This window comes from Oncorhynchus mykiss, chromosome 21, assembly GCF_013265735.2.
Source record: "Oncorhynchus mykiss isolate Arlee chromosome 21, USDA_OmykA_1.1, whole genome shotgun sequence".
NCBI classification, from domain to species: Eukaryota; Metazoa; Chordata; class Actinopteri; order Salmoniformes; family Salmonidae; genus Oncorhynchus; species Oncorhynchus mykiss.
This window is the reverse complement of record NC_048585.1, coordinates 58,184,890-58,205,093: the sequence shown is the minus strand read 5'-3', so window position 1 is coordinate 58,205,093 and position 20,204 is coordinate 58,184,890. Positions and strand designations below refer to the sequence as shown.

The 20,204-nt window shown below is 43.0% G+C and overlaps 1 protein-coding gene and 1 long non-coding RNA gene across 24 annotated transcripts in view; both read left to right on the top strand.

The window, feature by feature from the left end:
- Positions 1-20,204, top strand: part of adam19a (ADAM metallopeptidase domain 19a) — a 221,835-nt gene that overhangs the window by 185,932 nt on the left and 15,699 nt on the right. For all 4 annotated transcript variants that reach the window (XM_036958283.1, XM_036958284.1, XM_036958282.1 and 1 more), the window contains exons 7-16: positions 1,084-1,149; positions 2,263-2,334; positions 2,905-3,071; positions 10,349-10,433; positions 11,372-11,514; positions 11,695-11,872; positions 13,015-13,104; positions 14,792-14,987; positions 17,750-17,858; positions 18,496-18,700. In XM_036958283.1, coding sequence (XP_036814178.1) covers positions 1,084-1,149; positions 2,263-2,334; positions 2,905-3,071; positions 10,349-10,433; positions 11,372-11,514; positions 11,695-11,872; positions 13,015-13,104; positions 14,792-14,987; positions 17,750-17,858; positions 18,496-18,700 — 1,311 coding nt within the window. The remainder of the gene's footprint in view (positions 1-1,083; positions 1,150-2,262; positions 2,335-2,904; positions 3,072-10,348; positions 10,434-11,371; positions 11,515-11,694; positions 11,873-13,014; positions 13,105-14,791; positions 14,988-17,749; positions 17,859-18,495; positions 18,701-20,204) is intronic.
- Positions 6,844-9,834, top strand: LOC118942959. 20 transcript variants are annotated; one of them, XR_005038664.1, is made up of 8 exons: positions 6,912-7,121; positions 7,161-7,247; positions 7,326-8,062; positions 8,112-8,150; positions 8,210-8,257; positions 8,346-8,665; positions 8,725-9,466; positions 9,535-9,834. It is a non-coding gene; the product is annotated as an uncharacterized LOC118942959 (long non-coding RNA). The 20 variants fall into 20 exon arrangements; XR_005038657.1 differs by adding an exon at positions 6,844-6,869 and having other exon boundaries at positions 7,006-8,062; XR_005038656.1 differs by having other exon boundaries at positions 6,894-6,956; positions 7,025-8,062.

Below are 20,204 nucleotides of genomic sequence, written 5' to 3'. Positions count from 1 at the left end.
CTGTCTCTCACTGTCTCTGTCTCTCTCTGTCTCTCACTGTCTCTCTCTGTCTCTCACTGTCTCTCTCTGTCTTTCTGTCTCTCTCTCTCTTTCTCTGTCTTTCTCTCTCTTTCTTTCTGTCTTTCTCTGTCTCTTTCTCTCTCTGTCTCTCTGTCTCCCCTTACCCCTCTCTGTCTCTCTCTCTCTGTCTCCCTCTCTGTCTCTCTCTCTCTCTCTGTCTCTCTCTCACTGTCTCTCTCTCTGTCTCTGTCTCTCTCTGTCTCTCACTGTCTCTCTCTGTCTCTCTCTCTCTGTCTCCCTCTCTGTCTCTCTCTCTCTCTGTCTCTCTCTCACTGTCTCTCTCTCTGTCTCTCACTGTCTCTGTCTCTCTCTGTCTCTCACTGTCTCTCTCTGTCTCTTACTGTCTCTCACTGTCTCTCTCTGTCTTTCTGTCTCTCTCTCTCTTTCTCTGTCTTTCTCTTTCTTTCTGTCTTTCTCTGTCTCTTTCTCTCTCTGTCTCTCTGTCTCCCTCTTCTCTCTCTCTATCTCTCCCCCTTACCCCTCTCTGTCGCTCTCTCTCTCTCTCCCTCAACACTCTCTTTCCATCCCCCCATATGTCTCTAGCAGTCCAAGAAGGCCACAGCACTACCTTGGAACCCTGCTAGGCCACAATATTGGCCTTCTATCTGGCCCGGGCAAGACAGCCATGTATAAATCAATGTATTTTAATTACCACAGTGCCTCTGCCTAATAGCTGTAATCAAGTATTAGCAAAGCGGAAAATGACTGATAGAAAGATACTGAGATTGTAACGTGTCACAGACCTCGGTATGTTTTTCTTCCATTGTGTCATTTCTGTTTTACCACTGTGAAAAGCTCAGTCTGTTGCCATGGTTAAAAACAAGCCCCCCCCCCCCCCCCCCCCTTTTTTTACCACCACGACAATAGGGTGAAATGGTGGGTGATCATTTCTAACAGAGAGGGGACACAATTCAGTCCTGAATTGCTGTGACCATTCAATTGTGTGGCCATTATACCAAACGGACCAAATAACCCCTCACTGTGTCCCTCCTCCCTTTCTGATCTTACTCTATTTGGAAACAGGTGAGACGAAATGCCTGGGGCACTACCAAGTACATGGAGCTGTACATCGTGGCTGACAGTACACTGGTAAGCTAGCTAGCCAACAACAAGTGGAGCTATTCGTTATTGTCCCTTTGATCAGAGCGGGGCAAGTGCGTATGTGTTTGTGTGTGTGTGTGTGTGTGTGTGTGTGTGTGTGTGAATGTATGTATGAATTTATGTGCACACGGTTGAGTGTGTGTGTGTGTTTGCAGAGTCGAGTGTGTGCGTGCGTGTGTGCGTAAAGTCAAGTGTGTGTGTCACATCCGTCCAGGGACGTCAACCAACCCATTGAACCATTGAGGTATCAAATGGACACGGGGAACATTGTGAACAATAATTATCTCATCTAACATCATGGTCCTCAATCATCCTCAACTCTGACATCATGGTCCTCAATCATCCTCAACTCGTTAGTAACATAATGGTCCTCACTCATCCTTAACTCTGACATCATGGCCCTCACTCATCCTCAACTCTGACATAATGGTTCTCACTCATCCTCAACTCGTTAGTAACATAATGGTCCTCACTCATCCTTAACTCTGACATCATGGCCCTCACTCATCCTCAACTCTGACATAATGGTCCTCACACATCCTCAACTCTGCCTACTTTGTGAAATAGTGTATAATTATGTTGCTGGCTGATGGGCTGAAGCACCTTTTCCTTACTGATAGAGAGCAGCGTAGAAGAGACCAGAGGAAAGGATTTGTCATGTTAATGATGAACGTTTCTAGTTGGGTCTAATGGTGGGAGACCGAGAGCTCATTACCAGTCCTAAATAGACAATGTGCTCCAGCCGGCCAGGAAGGAATAGATATGTCTTCCATAACGGTCTATTCTACGTTACAGTTGGCTACTGTTAGGTGCAATGTGAATATGACGCCGTGGTAACAGTGCACGGCGGTGACCAATCAGAATACAGTATTTGGTCCACTCCTGTTCTTAATTGGTACCTACTACGATGATGAAGTGGGGGCAGAGATGGTGAAGTGGGACAGAGATGGTGAAGTGGGACAGGATTTCTCTTCTGGATCTCTCTTGTTCTATTGAGGACGCCCATTTAAAAAAAAAAATGTATTGTGTTTGGTTGAACATTTGTCACTATTGATTTTATATTTGCCACTGAATGCTATTCCATCTCCCTTTGTAATCTAGTATAAACGACAGAATAAGGACTACCAAAAAACCAAGCTGAGGATAATGGAGATTGCCAATTATGTTGATAAGGTAAGTCGGCGTGGTGATGTGTGTGTCTTAGATACAATCCGCAGGGGGAGTAAAGAGAGCTCAATTTATGTGTCAACAAAATGGATAGTGTATCAGGGCCGGGAGAGAGAGTCTGGTTTTATAAATCACCTACTGACATATCATTAAACTTCCACACGGTTCTCTGATATTTCTAAGATTAATTGTCTTTCTAGTCCTTTCCAATGTTGCCATTTGTTGTGTCATCAGAATGATCAAAGTGATTGAAAATGATAGATTTTGAACAATCTAAATTTGTCTATTTAGAAATGCCCTAGTCACAATGAAAAACCAAACATATGTCTCTGTGTGACCCCATTGCCGTGAGTGTTGCCTGTTGCCGTGAGTGTTGCCTGTTGCCGTGAGTGATATTTGTTGCCGTGAGTGATATCTGTTGCCGTGAGTGATATCTGTTGCCGTGAGTAATATCTGTTGCCATGAGTGTTGCCTGTTGCCGTGAGTGATATCTGTTGCCGTGAGTGTTGCCTGTTGCCGTGAGTGTTGCCTGTTGCTGTCAGTGATGCCAGGCGGTTGTGTTGTGTTGTGGTTCAGTTCTACAGGGCTCTGAACATCCGGGTGCCTCTGATTGGTCTGGAGGTATGGAAGGAGAGGGATGAGTGCATCATTACAGAGGAGCCCAACACCACACTCTGGTCCTTCCTACAGTGGAGACAGAAGCTTAAGTCCCGCAAGAAGCACGACAACGCACAGCTACTGACGTTAGTAAAGATCACTAACACACACACACACACACACACACACACTCTTAACCCGACAGCAATTAAAATGATTATTTGTCACATGCGCCGAATACAACAGCCCTTAACCAGCAATGTAGTTTTAAGAAAATAGAGTTAAGAAAATATTCAGTCAATAAAATAAAGTACAAAATAAAATTGAAAAAGTAACACAATGAAATAAGAATAATGAGACTAATACAGGGGGCACCACGGGTCTATGTGCGGGGCTATATACAGGGGGCACCGCGGGTCTATGTGCAGGGCTATATACAGGGGGCACCGCGGGTCTATGTGCAGGGCTATATACAGGGGGCACCACGGGTCTATGTGCAGGGCTATATACAGGGGGCACCACGGGTCTATGTGCAGGGCTATATACAGGGGGCACCGCGGGTCTATGTGCAGGGCTATATACAGGGGGCACCACGGGTCTATGTGCAGGGCTATATACAGGGGGCACCGCGGGTCTATGTGCAGGGCTATATACAGGGGGCACCACGGGTCTATGTGCAGGGCTATATACAGGGGGCACCACGGGTCTATGTGCAGGGCTATATACAGGGGGCACCACGGGTCTATGTGCAGGGCTATATACAGGGGGCACCACGGGTCTATGTGCAGGGCTATATACAGGGGGCACCACGGGTCTATGTGCAGGGCTATATACAGGGGGCACCGCGGGTCTATGTGCAGGGCTATATACAGGGGGCACCGCGGGTCTATGTGCAGGGCTATATACAGGGGGCACCGCGGGTCTATGTGCGGGGCTATATACAGGGGGCACCGCTACTGGGTCTATGTGCAGGGCTGAATACAGGGAGCACCGCTACCGGGTCTATGTGCGGGGCTATATACAGGGGGCACCGCTACCGGGTCTAAGTGTGAGGCTATTTACAGGGGGCACCGCTACCGGGTCTATGTGTGAGGCTATATACAGGGGGCACCGCGGGTCTATGTGCAGGGCTATATACAGGGGGCACCGCGGGTCTATGTGCGGGGCTATATACAGGGGGCACCGCGGGTCTATGTGTGAGGCTATATACAGGGGGCACCGCTACTGGGTCTATGTGCAGGGCTGAATACAGGGAGCACCGCTACCGGGTCTATGTGCGGGGCTATATACAGGGGGCACCGCTACCGGGTCTATGTGTGAGGCTATTTACAGGGGGCACCGCTACCGGGTCTATTTGTGAGGCTATATACAGGGGGCACCGCTACCGGGTCTATGTGCGGGGCTATATACAGGGGGCACCGCTACCGGGTCTATGTGTGAGGCTATATACAGGGGGTACCGCTACCGGGTCTATGTGTGAGGCTATATACAGGGGGCACCGCTACCGGGTCTAGGTGTGAGGGGCTATATACAGGGGGCACCGCGGGTCTATGTGCGGGGCTATATACAGGGGGCACCGCTACCGGGTCTATGTGTTACAGGTTAGTTGAGGTAATTTGTACAGTGGCTTGCGGAACTATTCACCCCCCTTGGCACATTTACTATTTTGTTGCCTTACGACCTGGAATTAAAATAGATTTTTGGTGGGGTTGTATCATTTGATTTACACACCATGCCTACCACTATGAAGATGCAATTGTATTTATTTATTGTGAAATAAACAAAAAATAAGACAAAAAAACAGAAAACTTGAGCGTGCATAACTATTCACCCCCCCACCCTAAGTCAATACTTTGTAGAGCCACCTTTTGCTACAATTACAGCTGCAAGTCTCTTGGGGTATGTCTCTATAAGCTTGGCACATCTAGCCACTGGGATTTTTGCCCATTCTTCAAGGCAAAACTGCTCCAGCTCCTTCAGCGGGTGTAAAGCAATCTTTAAGTCATACCACAGATTCTCAATTGGATTGAGGTATGGGCTTTGACTAGGCCATTCCAAGACATTTAAATGTTTCCTCTTAAACCACTCGAGTGTCGCTTTAGCAGTATGCTTAGGGTCATTGTCCTGCTGCAAGGTGAACCTCCATCCCAGTCTCAAATCTATGGAAGACCGAAACAAGTTTCCCTCAAGAATTTCCCTGTATTTAGTGCCATCCATTATTCCTTCAATTCTGACCAGTTTCCTAGTCCCTGTCGATGGAAAAACATGGTATTCTCGGGGTGATGAGAGGTGTTGGGTTTGCGCCAGACATAGTATTTTCCTTGATGGCCAAAAAGCTACATTTTAGTCTCATCTGACCAGAGTACCTTCTTCCATATGTTTGGGGAGTCTCCCACATGCCTTTTGGCAAACACCAAATGTGTTTGCTTATTTTTTTTTTTTAAGCAATGACTTTTTTTCTGGCCACACTTCCATAAAGCCCAGCTCTGTGGAATGTACTGCTTCAAGTGGTCCTATGGACAGATACTCCAATCTCTGCTGTGTAACTTCGCAGCTCCTTCAGGGTTATCTTTGGTCTCTTTGTTGTCTCTCTGATTAATGCCCTCGTTGCCTGGTCCGTGAGTTTTGGTGGGCGGCCCTCTCTTGACAGGTTTGTTGTGGTGACATATTTTATATAATGTATTTAATGGTGCTCCGTGGGATGTTCAAAGTTTCTGATATTTTTTTATAACTCAACCCTGATCTGTACTTCTCCACAACTTTGTCCTTGACCTGTTTGGAGAGCTCCTTGGTCTTCATGGTGCCGCTTGCTTGGTGGTGCCCCTTGCTTAGAGGTGTTGCAGACTCTGGGGCCTTTCAGAACAGGTGTATAAATACTGGGTGAATTATGGGTGATAAATGCACGCACCACTTTTCACTTTTTTATTTTGTATAATTTTTTGAAACAAGTTCTTTTTTTTCATTTCACTTCACCAATTTGGACTATTTTGTTTATGTCCATTACATGAAATCCAAATAAAAATCCATTTAAATTACAGGTTGTAATGCAACAAAATAGGAAAAACACCAAGGGGGATGAATACTTTTGCAAGGCACTGTACATATAGGGTAAAGTGACCATGCATAGATAACAAACAGCGAGTAGCAGCAGTGTAAATCCCTCCCCCTGCCCAAAATTAGAACATCACAGCTCAGTTAGGTGTAATTAGAACATCACAGCTCAGTTAGGTGTAATTAGAACATCACAGCTCAGTTAGGTGTAATTGGGTGTAATTAGAACATCACAGCTCAGTTAGGTGTAATTAGAACATCGCAGCTCAGTAGGTGTAATTAGAACATCACAGCTCAGTTAGGTGTAATTAGAACATCGCAGCTCAGTTAGGTGTAATTAGAACATAACAGCTCAGTTATGTGTAATTAGAACATCACAGCTGAGTTAAGTGTAATTAGAACATCACAGCTCAGTTAGGTGTAATTAGGTGTAATTAGAACATCACAGCTCAGTTAGGTGTAATTAGAACATCACAGCTCAGTTAGGTGTAATTAGAACATCACAGCTCAGTTAGGTGTAATTAGAACATCACAGCTCAGTTAGGTGTAATTAGAACATCACAGCTCAGTTGGGTGTAATTAGAACATCCCAGCTCAGTTAGGTGTAATTAGGTGTAATTAGAACATCACAGCTCAGTTAGTTGTAAATAGAACATCACAGCTCAGTTAGGTGTAATTAGAACATCCCAGCTCAGTTAGGTGTAATTAGAACATCACAGCTCAGTTAGGTGTAATTAGAACATCACAGCTCAGTTAGGTGTAATTAGAACATCCCAGCTCAGTTAGGTGTAATTAGGTATAATTAGAACATCACAGCTCAGTTAGGTGTAATTAGAACATCACAGCTCAGTTAGGTGTAATTAGAATATCACAGCTCAGTTAGGTGTAATTAGGTGTAATTAGAACATCAAAGCTCAGTTAGGTGTCAATAGAACATCACAGCTCAGTTAGGTGTAATTAGAACATCACAGCTCAGTTAGGTGTAATTAGAACATCCCAGCTCAGTTAGGTGTAATTAGGTATAATTAGAACATCACAGCTCAGTTAGGTGTAATTAGAACATCACAGCTCAGTTAGGTGTAATTAGAACATCACAGCTCAGTTAGGTGTAATTAGAACATCCCAGCTCAGTTAGGTGTAATTAGGTGTAATTAGAACATCAAAGCTCAGTTAGGTGTAAATAGAACATCACAGCTCAGTTAGGTGTAATTAGAACATCCCAGCTCAGTTAGGTGTAATTAGAACATCACAGCTCAGTTAGGTGTAATTAGGTATAATTAGAACATCACAGCTCAGTTAGGTGTAATTAGGTGTAATTAGGTGTAATTAGAACACCGCAGCTCAGATAGGTGTAATTAGAACATAACAGCTCAGTTAGGTGTAATTAGAACATCACAGCTCAGTTAGGTGTAATTGGAACATCACAGCTCAGTTAGGTGTAATTAGAACATCACAGCTCAGTTATGTGTAATTAGGTGTAATTAGGTGTAATTAGGTGTAATTAGAACATCACAGCTCAGTTAGGTGTAATTAGAACATCACAGCTCAGTTAGGTGTAATTGGAACATCGCAGCTCAGTTAGGTGTAATTAGAACATCACAGCTCAGTTAGGTGTAATTAGAACATCACAGCTCAGTTAGGTGTAAATAGAACATCACAGCTCAGTTAGGTGTAATTAGAACATCCCAGCTCAGTTAGGTGTAATTAGAACATCACAGCTCAGTTAGGTGTAATTAGAACATCACAGCTCAGATAGGTGTAATTAGAACATCACAGCTCAGTTAGGTGTAATTAGAACATCACAGCTCAGTTATGTGTAATTAGGTGTAATTAGGTGTAATTAGGTGTAATTAGAACATCACAGCTCAGATAGGTGTAATTAGGTGTAATTGGAACATAACAGCTCAGTTAGGTGTAATTAGAACATCACAGCTCAGTTAGGTGTAATTGGAACATCACAGCTCAGTTAGGTGTAATTAGAACATCGCAGCTCAGTTAGGTGTAATTAGAACATCACAGCTCAGTTAGGTGTAATTAGAACATCACAGCTCAGTTAGGTGTAATTAGAACATCGCAGCTCAGTTAGGTGTAATTAGGTGTAATTAGAACATCACAGCTCAGTTAGGTGTAATTAGGTGTAATTAGAACATCACAGCTCAGTTAGGTGTAATTAGGTGTAATTAGAACATTACAGCTCAGTTAGATGTAATTAGGTGTAAGTATGTGTAATTAGAACATCACAGCTCAGTTTGGTGTAATTAGAACATCACAGCTCAGTTAGGTGTAATTAGGTGTAATTAGAGCATCGCAGCTCAGTTAGGTGTAATTAGGTGTAATTAGAACATAACAGCTCAGATAGGTGTAATTAGGTGTAATTAGAACATCACAGCTCAGTTAGGTGTAATTAGAACATCACAGCTCAGTTAGGTGTAATTAGAACATCACAGCTCAGTTAGGTGTAATTAGGTGTAATTAGAACATCACAGCTCAGATAGGTGTAATTAGGTGTAATTAGAACATCACAGCTCAGTTAGGTGTAATTAGAACATCACAGCTCAGTTAGGTGTAATTAGAACATCACAGCTCAGTTTGGTGTAATTAGAACATCACAGCTCAGTTAGCTGTAATTAGAACATCACAGCTCAGTTAGGTGTAATTAGAACATCACAGCTCAGTTAGGTGTAATTAGGTGTAATTAGAACATCACAGCTCAGTTAGGTGTAATTAGGTGTAATTATGTGTAATTAGAACATCACAGCTCAGTTAGGTGTAATTAGAACATCACAGCTCAGTTAGGTGTAATTAGAACATCGCAGCTCAGTTAGGTGTAATTAGAACATCACAGCTCAGTTAGGTGTAATTAGAACATCACAGCTCAGTTAGGTGTAATTAGAACATCACAGCTCAGTTAGGTGTAATTAGGTGTAATTAGAACATCACAGCTCAGTTAGGTGTAATTAGGTGTAATTAGAACTTTACAGCTCAGTTAGATGTAATTAGGTGTAAGTATGTGTAATTAGAACATCACAGGTCAGTTAGGTGTAATTAGAACATCACAGCTCAGTTAGGTGTAATTAGGTGTAATTAGAACATCACAGCTCAGATAGGTGTAATTAGGTGTAATTAGAACATCACAGCTCAGTTAGATGTAATTAGAACATCATACCCCAGTTAGGTGTAATTAGAACATCACAGCTCAGTTAGGTGTAATTAGAACATCACACCCCAGTTAGGTGTAATTAGAATATCACAGCTCAGTTAGGTGTAATTAGAACATCACAGCTCAGTTAGGTGTAATTAGAACATCACACCCCAGTTAGGTGTAATTAGAATATCACAGCTCAGTTAGGTGTAATTAGAACATCACAGCTCAGTTAGGTGTAATTAGAACATCACAGCTCAGTTAGGTGTAATTAGAACATCACAGATCAGTTAGGTGTAATTAGAACATCACAGCTCAGTTAGGTGTAATTAGAACATCACAGCTCAGGTAGGTGTAATTAGAACATCACAGCTCAGTTAGGTGTAATTAGGTGTAATTAGAACATCACAGATCAGTTAGGTGTAATTAGAACATCACAGCTCAGTTAGGTGTAATTAGAACATCACAGCTCAGTTAGGTGTAATTAGAACATCACAGCTCAGTTAGGTGTAATTAGGTGTAATTAGAACATCACAGCTCAGATAGGTGTAATTAGGTGTAATTAGAACATCACAGCTCAGTTAGGTGTAATTAGAACATCACAGCTCAGTTAGGTGTAATTAGAACATCTCAGCTCAGTTAGGTGTAATTAGAACATCACAGCTCAGTTAGGTGTAATTAGAACATCACAGCTCAGTGAGTCTGCCAAATACACGCATACACACACACACACACACACACACACACACACACACACACACACACACACACACACACACACACACACACACACGGCACAGCTTGACTGCCAAACACATACACACACACACACACACACACACACACACACACACACACACATGGCACAGCTTGACTGCCAAACACACAGTCATCCGTAAACAGTAAATTGGAGGCCTCTTCGCTGGAGGTAATTAGTTTCCAGATAGCACCTGGCTAGTGGTTCTAATTTTAAGGAGCAGCTTTTTTGATTTGTTTCGGGAATCTTAAGTGACAACAAGCTCCGAGAGACGTCATTGCATAGCCCCCCTGAGGCGCTCTGAGAAAGGTCTCAGGAAAGGATGTCATCCTTCCACTACTAGACTGTTCTCTGTAATTAAAGTGCATCGTCCCAGATCCCTCCGTGCCCGAGCGCGTCCATACTGAACTGAGAGAGAGAGAGTAAAAAAATGAAGGTGAAGTGATTTTTTTTTCTTCATTTCCCGCTGACAGGGGAGTGATATTTAAAGGGACCACCATAGGGATGGCACCGCTGGAGGGGATGTGTAGTCTGGAGAACTCTGGAGGCATTAATGTGGTGAGTTGGGTAGCTAGGATGGAGGATAAATGTGTGTGTGTGTGTCGTGTGTGCGTGTGTATGGCTCCTCACATTATGTATAGTGTGTGTGTGTGTGTGTGGTGTGTGTGTGTGTGGTGTGTGTGTGTGTGTCTCCATACCTGTGTGTTTCTGTGGGCCAGAGAAATCGATAGCTCTTCCACACTTGATTAGCCTCTAATAGGCTCTACTGGTTCAGTTCTCCGAGGTAGTGGAGGATAGTGTGATCCTAACATGACAGCAGGTATATATATATCCACGATTTCCACGATATATATATATATATCCACGACCCACCTAGACACAACAGCACTGAGAAATGGAAAAGTTTAGACTGGTTCCTTGTGATGTCCCACTCTGACGTCCTCTCAATGCAGTTTCAATTTAAAAAGTTTACTAAGGTAAGGGGTCAGGTTAGGGTTATGGTTATGGGTTATGGGTTAGGGGTTAAGGGTTAGAGTTTACGGGGGTATGGACGTCCCAAGGAATCCCGGATAGCCACTTGCCAAAGAGAAAAGGCATGGGAGAGGTCTTGGTTTGTGGGGTGTCAGGAGCAGCGTGACCTCAATGGAATAGGTCATCCTAGTTCTTTGACACAGACCGACCCCCCCCTAAATTAGTGATTAGCATTCTCTGCCGTTCAGCTGAACTCTGAATAGTTTTACATTTCCCTCGTTGTACAACAGTTTATCACCAACCACGTGACATCAGACAGTAGACCAGGTAGAACAAGCATGTGCGGGGTTATATACAGGGGGCACCGCGGGTCTATGTGTTGGCCCGTTTCAGTGAATTGTAAGATGGTCTGAAAGCGAAAGATTTGTGAAATCTTTTTAAAGCTGTTAAATTGAGACTAGGTGTTTTTGCTGTTAATGCTTAATCCCATACAAATGAGTCCTTTTGCTAATGTGGTCCCTCAGGACCATTCGGATTTACCCATCGGAGCTGCCGCCACCATGGCCCATGAAATCGGACATAATTTTGGGATGAGCCACGACCACGAGGGCTGCTGTGTGGAGGCGACTGCGGAGCAAGGGGGCTGCGTGATGGCTGCTGCCACCGGGTAAGAATGAACAGGTTTTTAGATCCAACATGGCTACCAGAGATCCAAAATGGTCACCTAGACATCCAAGATGGCCGCCGCTCTAAAGAACACACTCTGAAACTGAACATGATGGCAACTGTTCACAATGGTGTTCTGCATTGTGGATCTTTGTAATGTTTGCTTTCTTTTCGCCAACAGGCATCCATTTCCCCGGGTGTTCAGCCGCTGCAGTAAGCTGGACCTGGACAACTACTTCCAGAAGGGAGGGGGGATGTGCCTCTTCAACATGCCCGACATGAAGGACCTGGTCGGGGGCAAGAGGTGTGGCAACGGCTTTGTGGAGGACGGAGAAGAGTGCGACTGCGGAGAGCCAGAGGTGAGACAAGCCTGCCGCTCTATTAGCCGTTAGGATCCCTCACCTCAGACACGCCGAGCGACTTAGCGTATCGTCGCTTGTGTTTGATATTGTGTCTGTCAATCGTCCAGAATCCTTTGAGTCGGTAAAACAATTGTTTTATTTTTTTTAGAGATGTTTAAAAAGTTTTCTAGAGACTTTGAATTGTTGTTTTTACTTTTATGGAATTACAGTTAAGTAAGTAAAACCTCTGGCTTAATTTGTGAGGAAGTGTGAATTGAAAACAGGGAGAGGTTAATTTCTAGCTGACAGAAATGCTGATGATGTGGAGGCTGTTTTGACTTAAATCACAACTGGCAGTGAGTCGGCGTCGGCAGACACCGCAGCCGTCTGACAAGAAGCCACCTGTTTTGACACGGCACCAGAATGCTCGCTTCATGGTGTCGTCTTTTAGTATCCTGTCGCTTCAGAAGAATTGACGTTATTACGCATTGCCACACACGCAGACAAACGTATGTGTGCTTGGCAAAAAAAACAACTGTTTTTATTTCCAACCTTGTCAATCATATCCCAACTTTCCCATTTCTCAGCTCTTCCAAGGAACTTTTTAAAAATTATTTTGCTATGGAAAGTACGCTATGAAAACTGTCTAGTACTGGAAGTCACCTTGACGCATTCTAACTCGAACACTGATTTACTCTAAACACCACAGGGGGTCTGTCTGGGAGGTTGATGTAGTGTTTATTTTCCTCTGTGTAGTCTCTCTCTCTCTCTCTCTCTCTCTCCCTGATCCATTCTCTCCCTGCGGTATAATTGCCGTTTCTCATCCTTCAACTCCCACGTCGAGTTTAGAATATCTGTGGCTCGACGGCGGTAGGGAACGCCATGGCAACGGGGAAGAGATGTCATTTTCATCTCTGTGTGACAGCGTTCTGTGCGGTTGGATGTCTTTTTCCACTTCCTCCATCTCCAAAACTTTGACGTGTCGATCAGTGCTGTCACCCCAACGCCACAACTGGAGACAGAGTCAAAGAGCAGAGGAGTTGGGATGTGAACCGAATGTGTGTGTTTGTGCGGGCACAAGGTCGTGCCTCATTGATTTGGCTAAACGTGGTAACTGTGTGTGTGTGTGTGTGTGTGTGTGTGTGTATTTTTATCTATAGGAGTGCAGTAATGACTGCTGCAACGCCAACAACTGCAGTCTGAAGGCAGAGGCTCAGTGCGCCCACGGGGTGTGTTGCGAGGGCTGTAAGGTATGAAACACACACACACACAAGGGCTGTAAGGTATGAAACACACACACACACGAGGGCTGTAAGGTATGAAACACACACATGGGCGGATGTCATCTCACTTAAAGCACTTAAAATATCCTCTACTTCTCCTGTCTGATCAATAACCTCTCTGATCAATAACCTCTACTTCTCCTGTCTGATCAATATCCTCTACTTCTCCTGTCTGATCAATAACTCTACTTCTCCTGTCTGATCAATAACCTCTCTGATCAATAACTTCTACTTCTCCTGTCCGATCAATAACCTCTACTTCACCTCTCTGATCAATAACCTCTACTTCTCCTCTCTGATCAATAACCTCTACTTCTTCTGTCTGATCAATAACCTCTAATTCGCCTGTCTGATCAATAACCTCTACTTATCATGTCTGATCAATAACCTCTACTTCTCCTATCTGATCAATAACCTCTACATCTCCTGTCTGATCAATAACCTCTCTGATCAATAACCTGTGCTTCTTCTGTCTGATCAATAACCTCTACATCTCCTGTCTGATCAATAACCTCTCTGATCAATAACCTCTACTTCTCCTCTCTGATCAATAACCTCTCTGATCAATAACTTCTACTTCTCCTGTCCGATCAATAACCTCTACTTCTCCTCTCTGATCAATAACCTCTACTTCTTCTGTCTGATCAATAACCTCTACTTCTCCTATCTGATCAATAACCTCTACATCTCCTGTCTGATCAATAACCTCTCTGATCAATAACCTATACTTCTCCTCTCTGATCAATAACCTCTACTTCTTCTGTCTGATCAATAACCTCAACTTCTTCTGTCTGATCAATAACCTCTAATTCTCCTGTCTGATCAAAAACCTCTACTTCACCTGTCTGATCAATAACCTCTACTTCTCCTCTCTGATCAATAACCTTTACTTCTCCTGTCTGATCAATAACCTCTCTGATCAATAACCTCTACTTCTCCTCTCTGATCAATAACCTCTACTTCTTCTGTCTGATCAAAAACCTCTAATTCTCCTGTCTGATCAATAACCTCTACTTCTCCTGTCTGATCAATAAACTCTACTTCTTCTTTCTGATCAATAACCTCTACTTCTCCTATCTGATAAATAACCTATACTTCTCCTGTCTGATCAATAACCTCTACTTAATCTGTCTTATCAATAACCTCTACTTCACCTGTCTGATCAATAACCTCTACTTCACCTGTCTGATCAATAACCTCTCTGATCAATAACCCCTACTTCTCCTCTCTGATCAATAACCTCTACTTCACCTGTCTGATCAATAACCCCTACTTCTGTCTGATCAATAACCTCTACTTCTCCTCTCTGATCAATAATATATACTTCTCCTCTCTTATCAATATGCTCTCTGATCAATAATTATGTATCGTCTCAAGTTTAAACTTTCCTGTTTTTTGTTTCATGTTAATGAGGATTACAACTTCTTCTGTGAGTCTTTTAAAAGTAGAACAAAGCTTTTTTTCTATCTCCTTAGGATGGTCATAACCCTTATCTCTATGTATTTATGTGATTGAATAATTTATTTAAATCCCTCTGTAGTTAATCATGTACTGAATGGTCTTTAAAGCAAGTACGTCATACTGAATCCCCCCCCCCCCCCCCCCCCCCCCCCCCCCCCTCCTCTCTCCTTGGTTTTGCCCTCCTCTCCCCCAGCTGAAGCAGGCAGGTACCATGTGTCGTGGTCCTGCGGGAGCGTGCGACCTGCCAGAGTACTGCACTGGTGGCTCTCCCTACTGCCCGTCCAACGTTTATCTGCTGGATGGATCCTCCTGCCAGTATGGTCACGCCTACTGCTACAACGGCATGTGTCTGACCCACGAACAGCAGTGTCTGCAGCTGTGGGGTTACGGTAGGGATGTACGGCCTCTATATAACCATGTAAACACACTGGTACTTTACACACCACGGTAGGGATGTACGGCCTCTATATAACCATGTAAACATACTGGTACTTTACACACCACGGTAGGGATGTACGGCCTCTATATAACCATGTAGACATACTGGTACGTTACACACCAGAATAGAGACGGCCCTCTTTTACACTGCACACATAAGCATAGTAATAAAATAGGAGGTTTTTGCAGATGCTTTCATCCAAGACGATATACAGTCATGGCTGGGTATGGGAGCTCCCGGGAATACGAACCCACTAGCTTGGCGTTGCAAGTGCCACGCTCTGCCGCGCTCTGCCAACCCGAGCTACAGGGATATATTGGAACTTGGACAGTTGTACCATCCAATCAGAAACCTCAGTATTATCTCGTTAACGGTTGGTACTCGGCTAACTAATTTCACAATGAATTACTTTGGTCGTGAAATTGGCACTTCTGCTCGTGAAATATAGTACTGCGCCCTTCTTAGCCTGTAGCCTATACACCCACTGCATTAGCACGCACACACACACACACACACACACACACACACACACACACACACACACACACACACACACACACTGCATTACCACACACACACACACTGCATTACCACACACACACACACACACACACACACACACACACACACACACACACACACACACACACACACACACACACACACACACACACACACACACACACACACACACACACGCACACACTGCATTACCACACACACACACACACTGCATTACCACACACACACACACACACACACACTGCATTACCACACACACACACACACACACTGCATTACCACACACACACACACACACACACTGCATTACCACACACACACACACACACACACACACACACACACACACTGCATTACCACACACACACACACACACACACACACACACACACACACACACACACACACACACTGCATTACCACACACACACACACACACACACACACACACACACACTGCATTACCACACACACACACACACACACACACACACACTGCATTAGCACGCACACACACACACACATGCACACACACCCACTGCACTACCACACACATACCCATCCTCTGTTTCTGTACACACAGACCTAGAGAGTATCACAGACCTAGAGAGTTCACACAGACCTAGAGAGTACCACAGACCTAGAGAGTACCACAGACCTAGAGAGTACCACAGACCTAGAGAGTACACACAGACCAAGAGAGTACCACATACCTAGAGAGTACCACAGACCTAGAGAGTACCACAGACCTAGAGAGTACCACAGACCTAGAGAGTACACACAGACCTAGAGAGTACCACAGACCTAGAGAGTACACACAGACCTAGAGAGTACCACAGACCTAGAGAGTACCACAGACCTAGAGAGTACCACAGACCTAGAGAGTACCACAGATCTAGAGAGTACACACATACCTAGAGAGTACACACAGACCTAGAGAGTACACACAGACCTAAAGAGTACCACATACCTAGAGAGTACACACAGACCTAGAGAGTACACACAGACCTAGAGAGTACCACAGACCTAGAGAGTACACACAGACCTAGAGAGTACACACAGACCTAGAGAGTACCACAGACCTAGAGAGTACACACAGACCTAGAGAGTACCACAGACCTAGAGAGTACACACAGACCTAGAGAGTACACACAGACCTAGAGAGTACCACAGACCTAGAGAGTACACACAGACCTAGAGAGTACCACAGACCTAGAGAGTACCACAGACCTAGAGAGTACACACAGACCTAGAGAGTACACACAGACCTAGAGAGTACACACAGACCTATAGAGTACCACAGACCTAGAGAGTACCACAGACCTAGAGAGTACCACAGACCTAGAGAGTACACACAGACCTAGAGAGTACACACAGACCTAGAGAGTACACACAGACCTAGAGAGTACCTGGAGAGCTTTTGTCACGTACCATAGTTACGTTTTAGCATTTAGAGACTCCAGATAGTCATTAGAATATCCACCTTTTTAAACAGTATTAACATAATTGATGATAAGGACCTCAACCTTTCTCTCTCTCTCTCTCTCTCTCTCTCTCCATCTGCATCATGGGTAGTGATGTATCTATCGGCTTTCCTCCTCACGTACAGAACGCAGATCACCATGACGATCTACACCTTTAAACCACATTGGCATAGAACGTTGGGTAACATGTATTACAGCATTAGTCATCCATCACAGTTCAAAGCTTTATAAAAAGGATTATTTACCTAAAACCTATTTGAGTATTTTCTTCCTTAGTCCACTGTTAATAGGGATTCCCAAAACAGTGTGCATGTCAGTAGTCAGTAATATAGTAGTAATAATAATAATGATAATAATAATAATATAGAGCACTTTTCAGTAACAAATATAAAATGTGATGAAGATGCGTTTTTAAAAAGTTCTCTCTTCTTTTTTTTTCAGAATATTATTTTCGGACATAACAAAATCAAAAGAAAAATTGTTTATTTTATCCTTTAAAAAAAAATATATATCTATATATATTCTGTCTGTCGTTCTTAGAGGTGCAAACATCATGGTGACTCAAGTATCTCAAACGGTTTGCTCCTTGAAAGTGACTGTAAGCACCCCTGTATGGGGTGGGTAATGGCTTTTCTCATGAGTGAGTGGTTGCTATAGTAACTTTTATTTTACACTATGGATTTATTTATTTTGTTGTGTGTCCCAGGTGCCCGGCCAGCGCACGACGCCTGCTTTCAAGACGTCAACGCAGCAGGGAACGCGTTTGGAAACTGTGGGAAGGACGGTCAGGGAAACTACATGAAGTGCGAAAAAAGGTTTGAGTTGGAAACAATGTCCTCTTGTAAACCTACAATAACGCGGCATAGTAGTTCCAATTCAACTACAATATAACTACATTACCTGTTCATAGTTATAAAGATATTATAGCATAGACTGGTGGTGGTCACACCTGATCCTGGAGTTAAATCAGGTGTGTTTTTGATTTTTAACATGCCCTCATCCAATTAAGACGTTTAGATAAAGTACGAGGCTTAGTCATTTACATCCACAAAGCCATTAATCGTACTGTCATCTTCTTCTTGTCTTTGTTTCCCCGCGGATGCATTGTTGTGTGTGTGCCTATGCGTCTGTCTGTCTGTCTGTCTGTCTGTCTGTCTGTCTGTGTACTGTACCTGTCTGTCTGTCTGTCTGTCTGTGTGTCTGTCTGTCTGTGTGTCTGTCTGTCTGTCTGTCTGTCTGTCTGTGTACCTTACCTGTCTGTCTGTCTCTGTCTGTCTGTCTGTCTGTCTGTCTGTCTGTCTGTCTGTCTGTCTGTCTGTCTGTCTGTCTGTCTGTGTACTGTACCTGTCTGTCTGTCTGTGTGTGTACTGTACCTGTCTGTCTGTCTGTCTGTGTGTCTGCGTCTCGCGTGTGTCCGTCATTCGATCATGTGCGCTGTGCGTCGATCCCCAGCGACGCCAAGTGCGGGAAGATCCAGTGCCACAGCGCGGCCAAGAAGCCGAAGGGCACCAACGCAGTGTCCATAGACACCACCATCCGTACAGATGGCATGGAGGTGAAGTGCAGGGGGACATATGTCTATACCACCCAGGATGGACAAGGGGACCTCCCTGACCCGGGCCTCGTCATGACCGGCACCAAGTGTGGAGAGGGGAAGGCAAGTCGTGGTTGCAGTCGAATATTAATCTACTTGTATCTGTACCATAGATAGCACTGTCAACTTTATCATAGACTGTACTTTAAACTTTATCATGGACTGTACTGTAAACTTTATCATAGACTGTGCTGTAATATTTATCATAGACTGTACTGTAAACTTTATCATAAACTGTACTTTAAACTTTATCATAGACTGTGCTGTAATATTTATCATAGACTGTACTGTAAACTTTATCATAAACTGTACTGTAAACTTTATCATAGACTGTGCTGTAATATTTATCATAGACTGTACTGTAAACTTTATCATAAACTGTACTTTAAACTTTATCATAGACTGTACTGTAAACTTTATCATAAACTGTACTTTAAACTTTATCATAGACTGTACTGTAAACTTTATCATAGACTGTACTGTAAACTTTATCATAGACTGTACTGTAAACTTTATCATAGACTGTACTGTACAATTTGACATAGACTGTGCTGTAAACTTTATCATAGACTGTACTGTAAACTTTATCATAGACTGTACTGTAAACTTTATCATAGACTGTACTGTAAACTTTATCATAGACTGTACTGTAAACTTTATCATAAACTGTACTTTAAACTTTATCATAGACTGTACTGTAAACTTTATCATAGACTGTACTGTAAACTTTATCATAGACTGTACTGTAAACTTTATCATAGACTGTACTGTACAATTTGACATAGACTGTGCTGTAAACTTTATCATAGACTGTACTGTAAACTTTATCATAGACTGTACTGTAAACTTTATCATAGACTGTACTGTAAACTTTATCATAGACTGTACTGTAAACTTTATCATAGACTGTACTGTAAACTTTATCATAGACTGTACTGTAAACTTTATCATAGACTGTACTGTACAATTTGACATAGACTGTGCTGTAAACTTTATCATAGACTGTACTTTAAACTTTATCATAGACTGTGCTGTAATATTTATCATAGACTGTGCTGTAAACTTTATCATAAACTGTACTGTAAACTTTATCATAGACTGTACTGTACAATTTGACATAGACTGTGCTGTAAACTTTATCATAGACTGTACTGTAAACTTTATCATAGACTGTGCTGTAAACTTTATCATAAACTGTACTTTAAACTTTATCATAGACTGTACTGTAAACTTTATCATAGACTGTACTGTAATATTTATCATAGACTGTGCTGTAAACTTTATCATAGACTGTACTGTAATATTTATCATAGACTGTGCTGTAAACTTTATCATAGACTGTACTTTAAACTTTATCATAGACTGTACTGTAAACTTTGACATAGACTGTACTGTAAACTTTATCATAGACTGTACTGTAATATTTATCATAGACTGTACTGTAAACTTTATCATAGACGGTACTGTAAACTTTATCATAGACTGTACTGTAAACTTTATCATAAACTGTACTGTAAACTTTATCATAGACTGTACTGTACAATTTGACAAAGACTGTGCTGTAAAC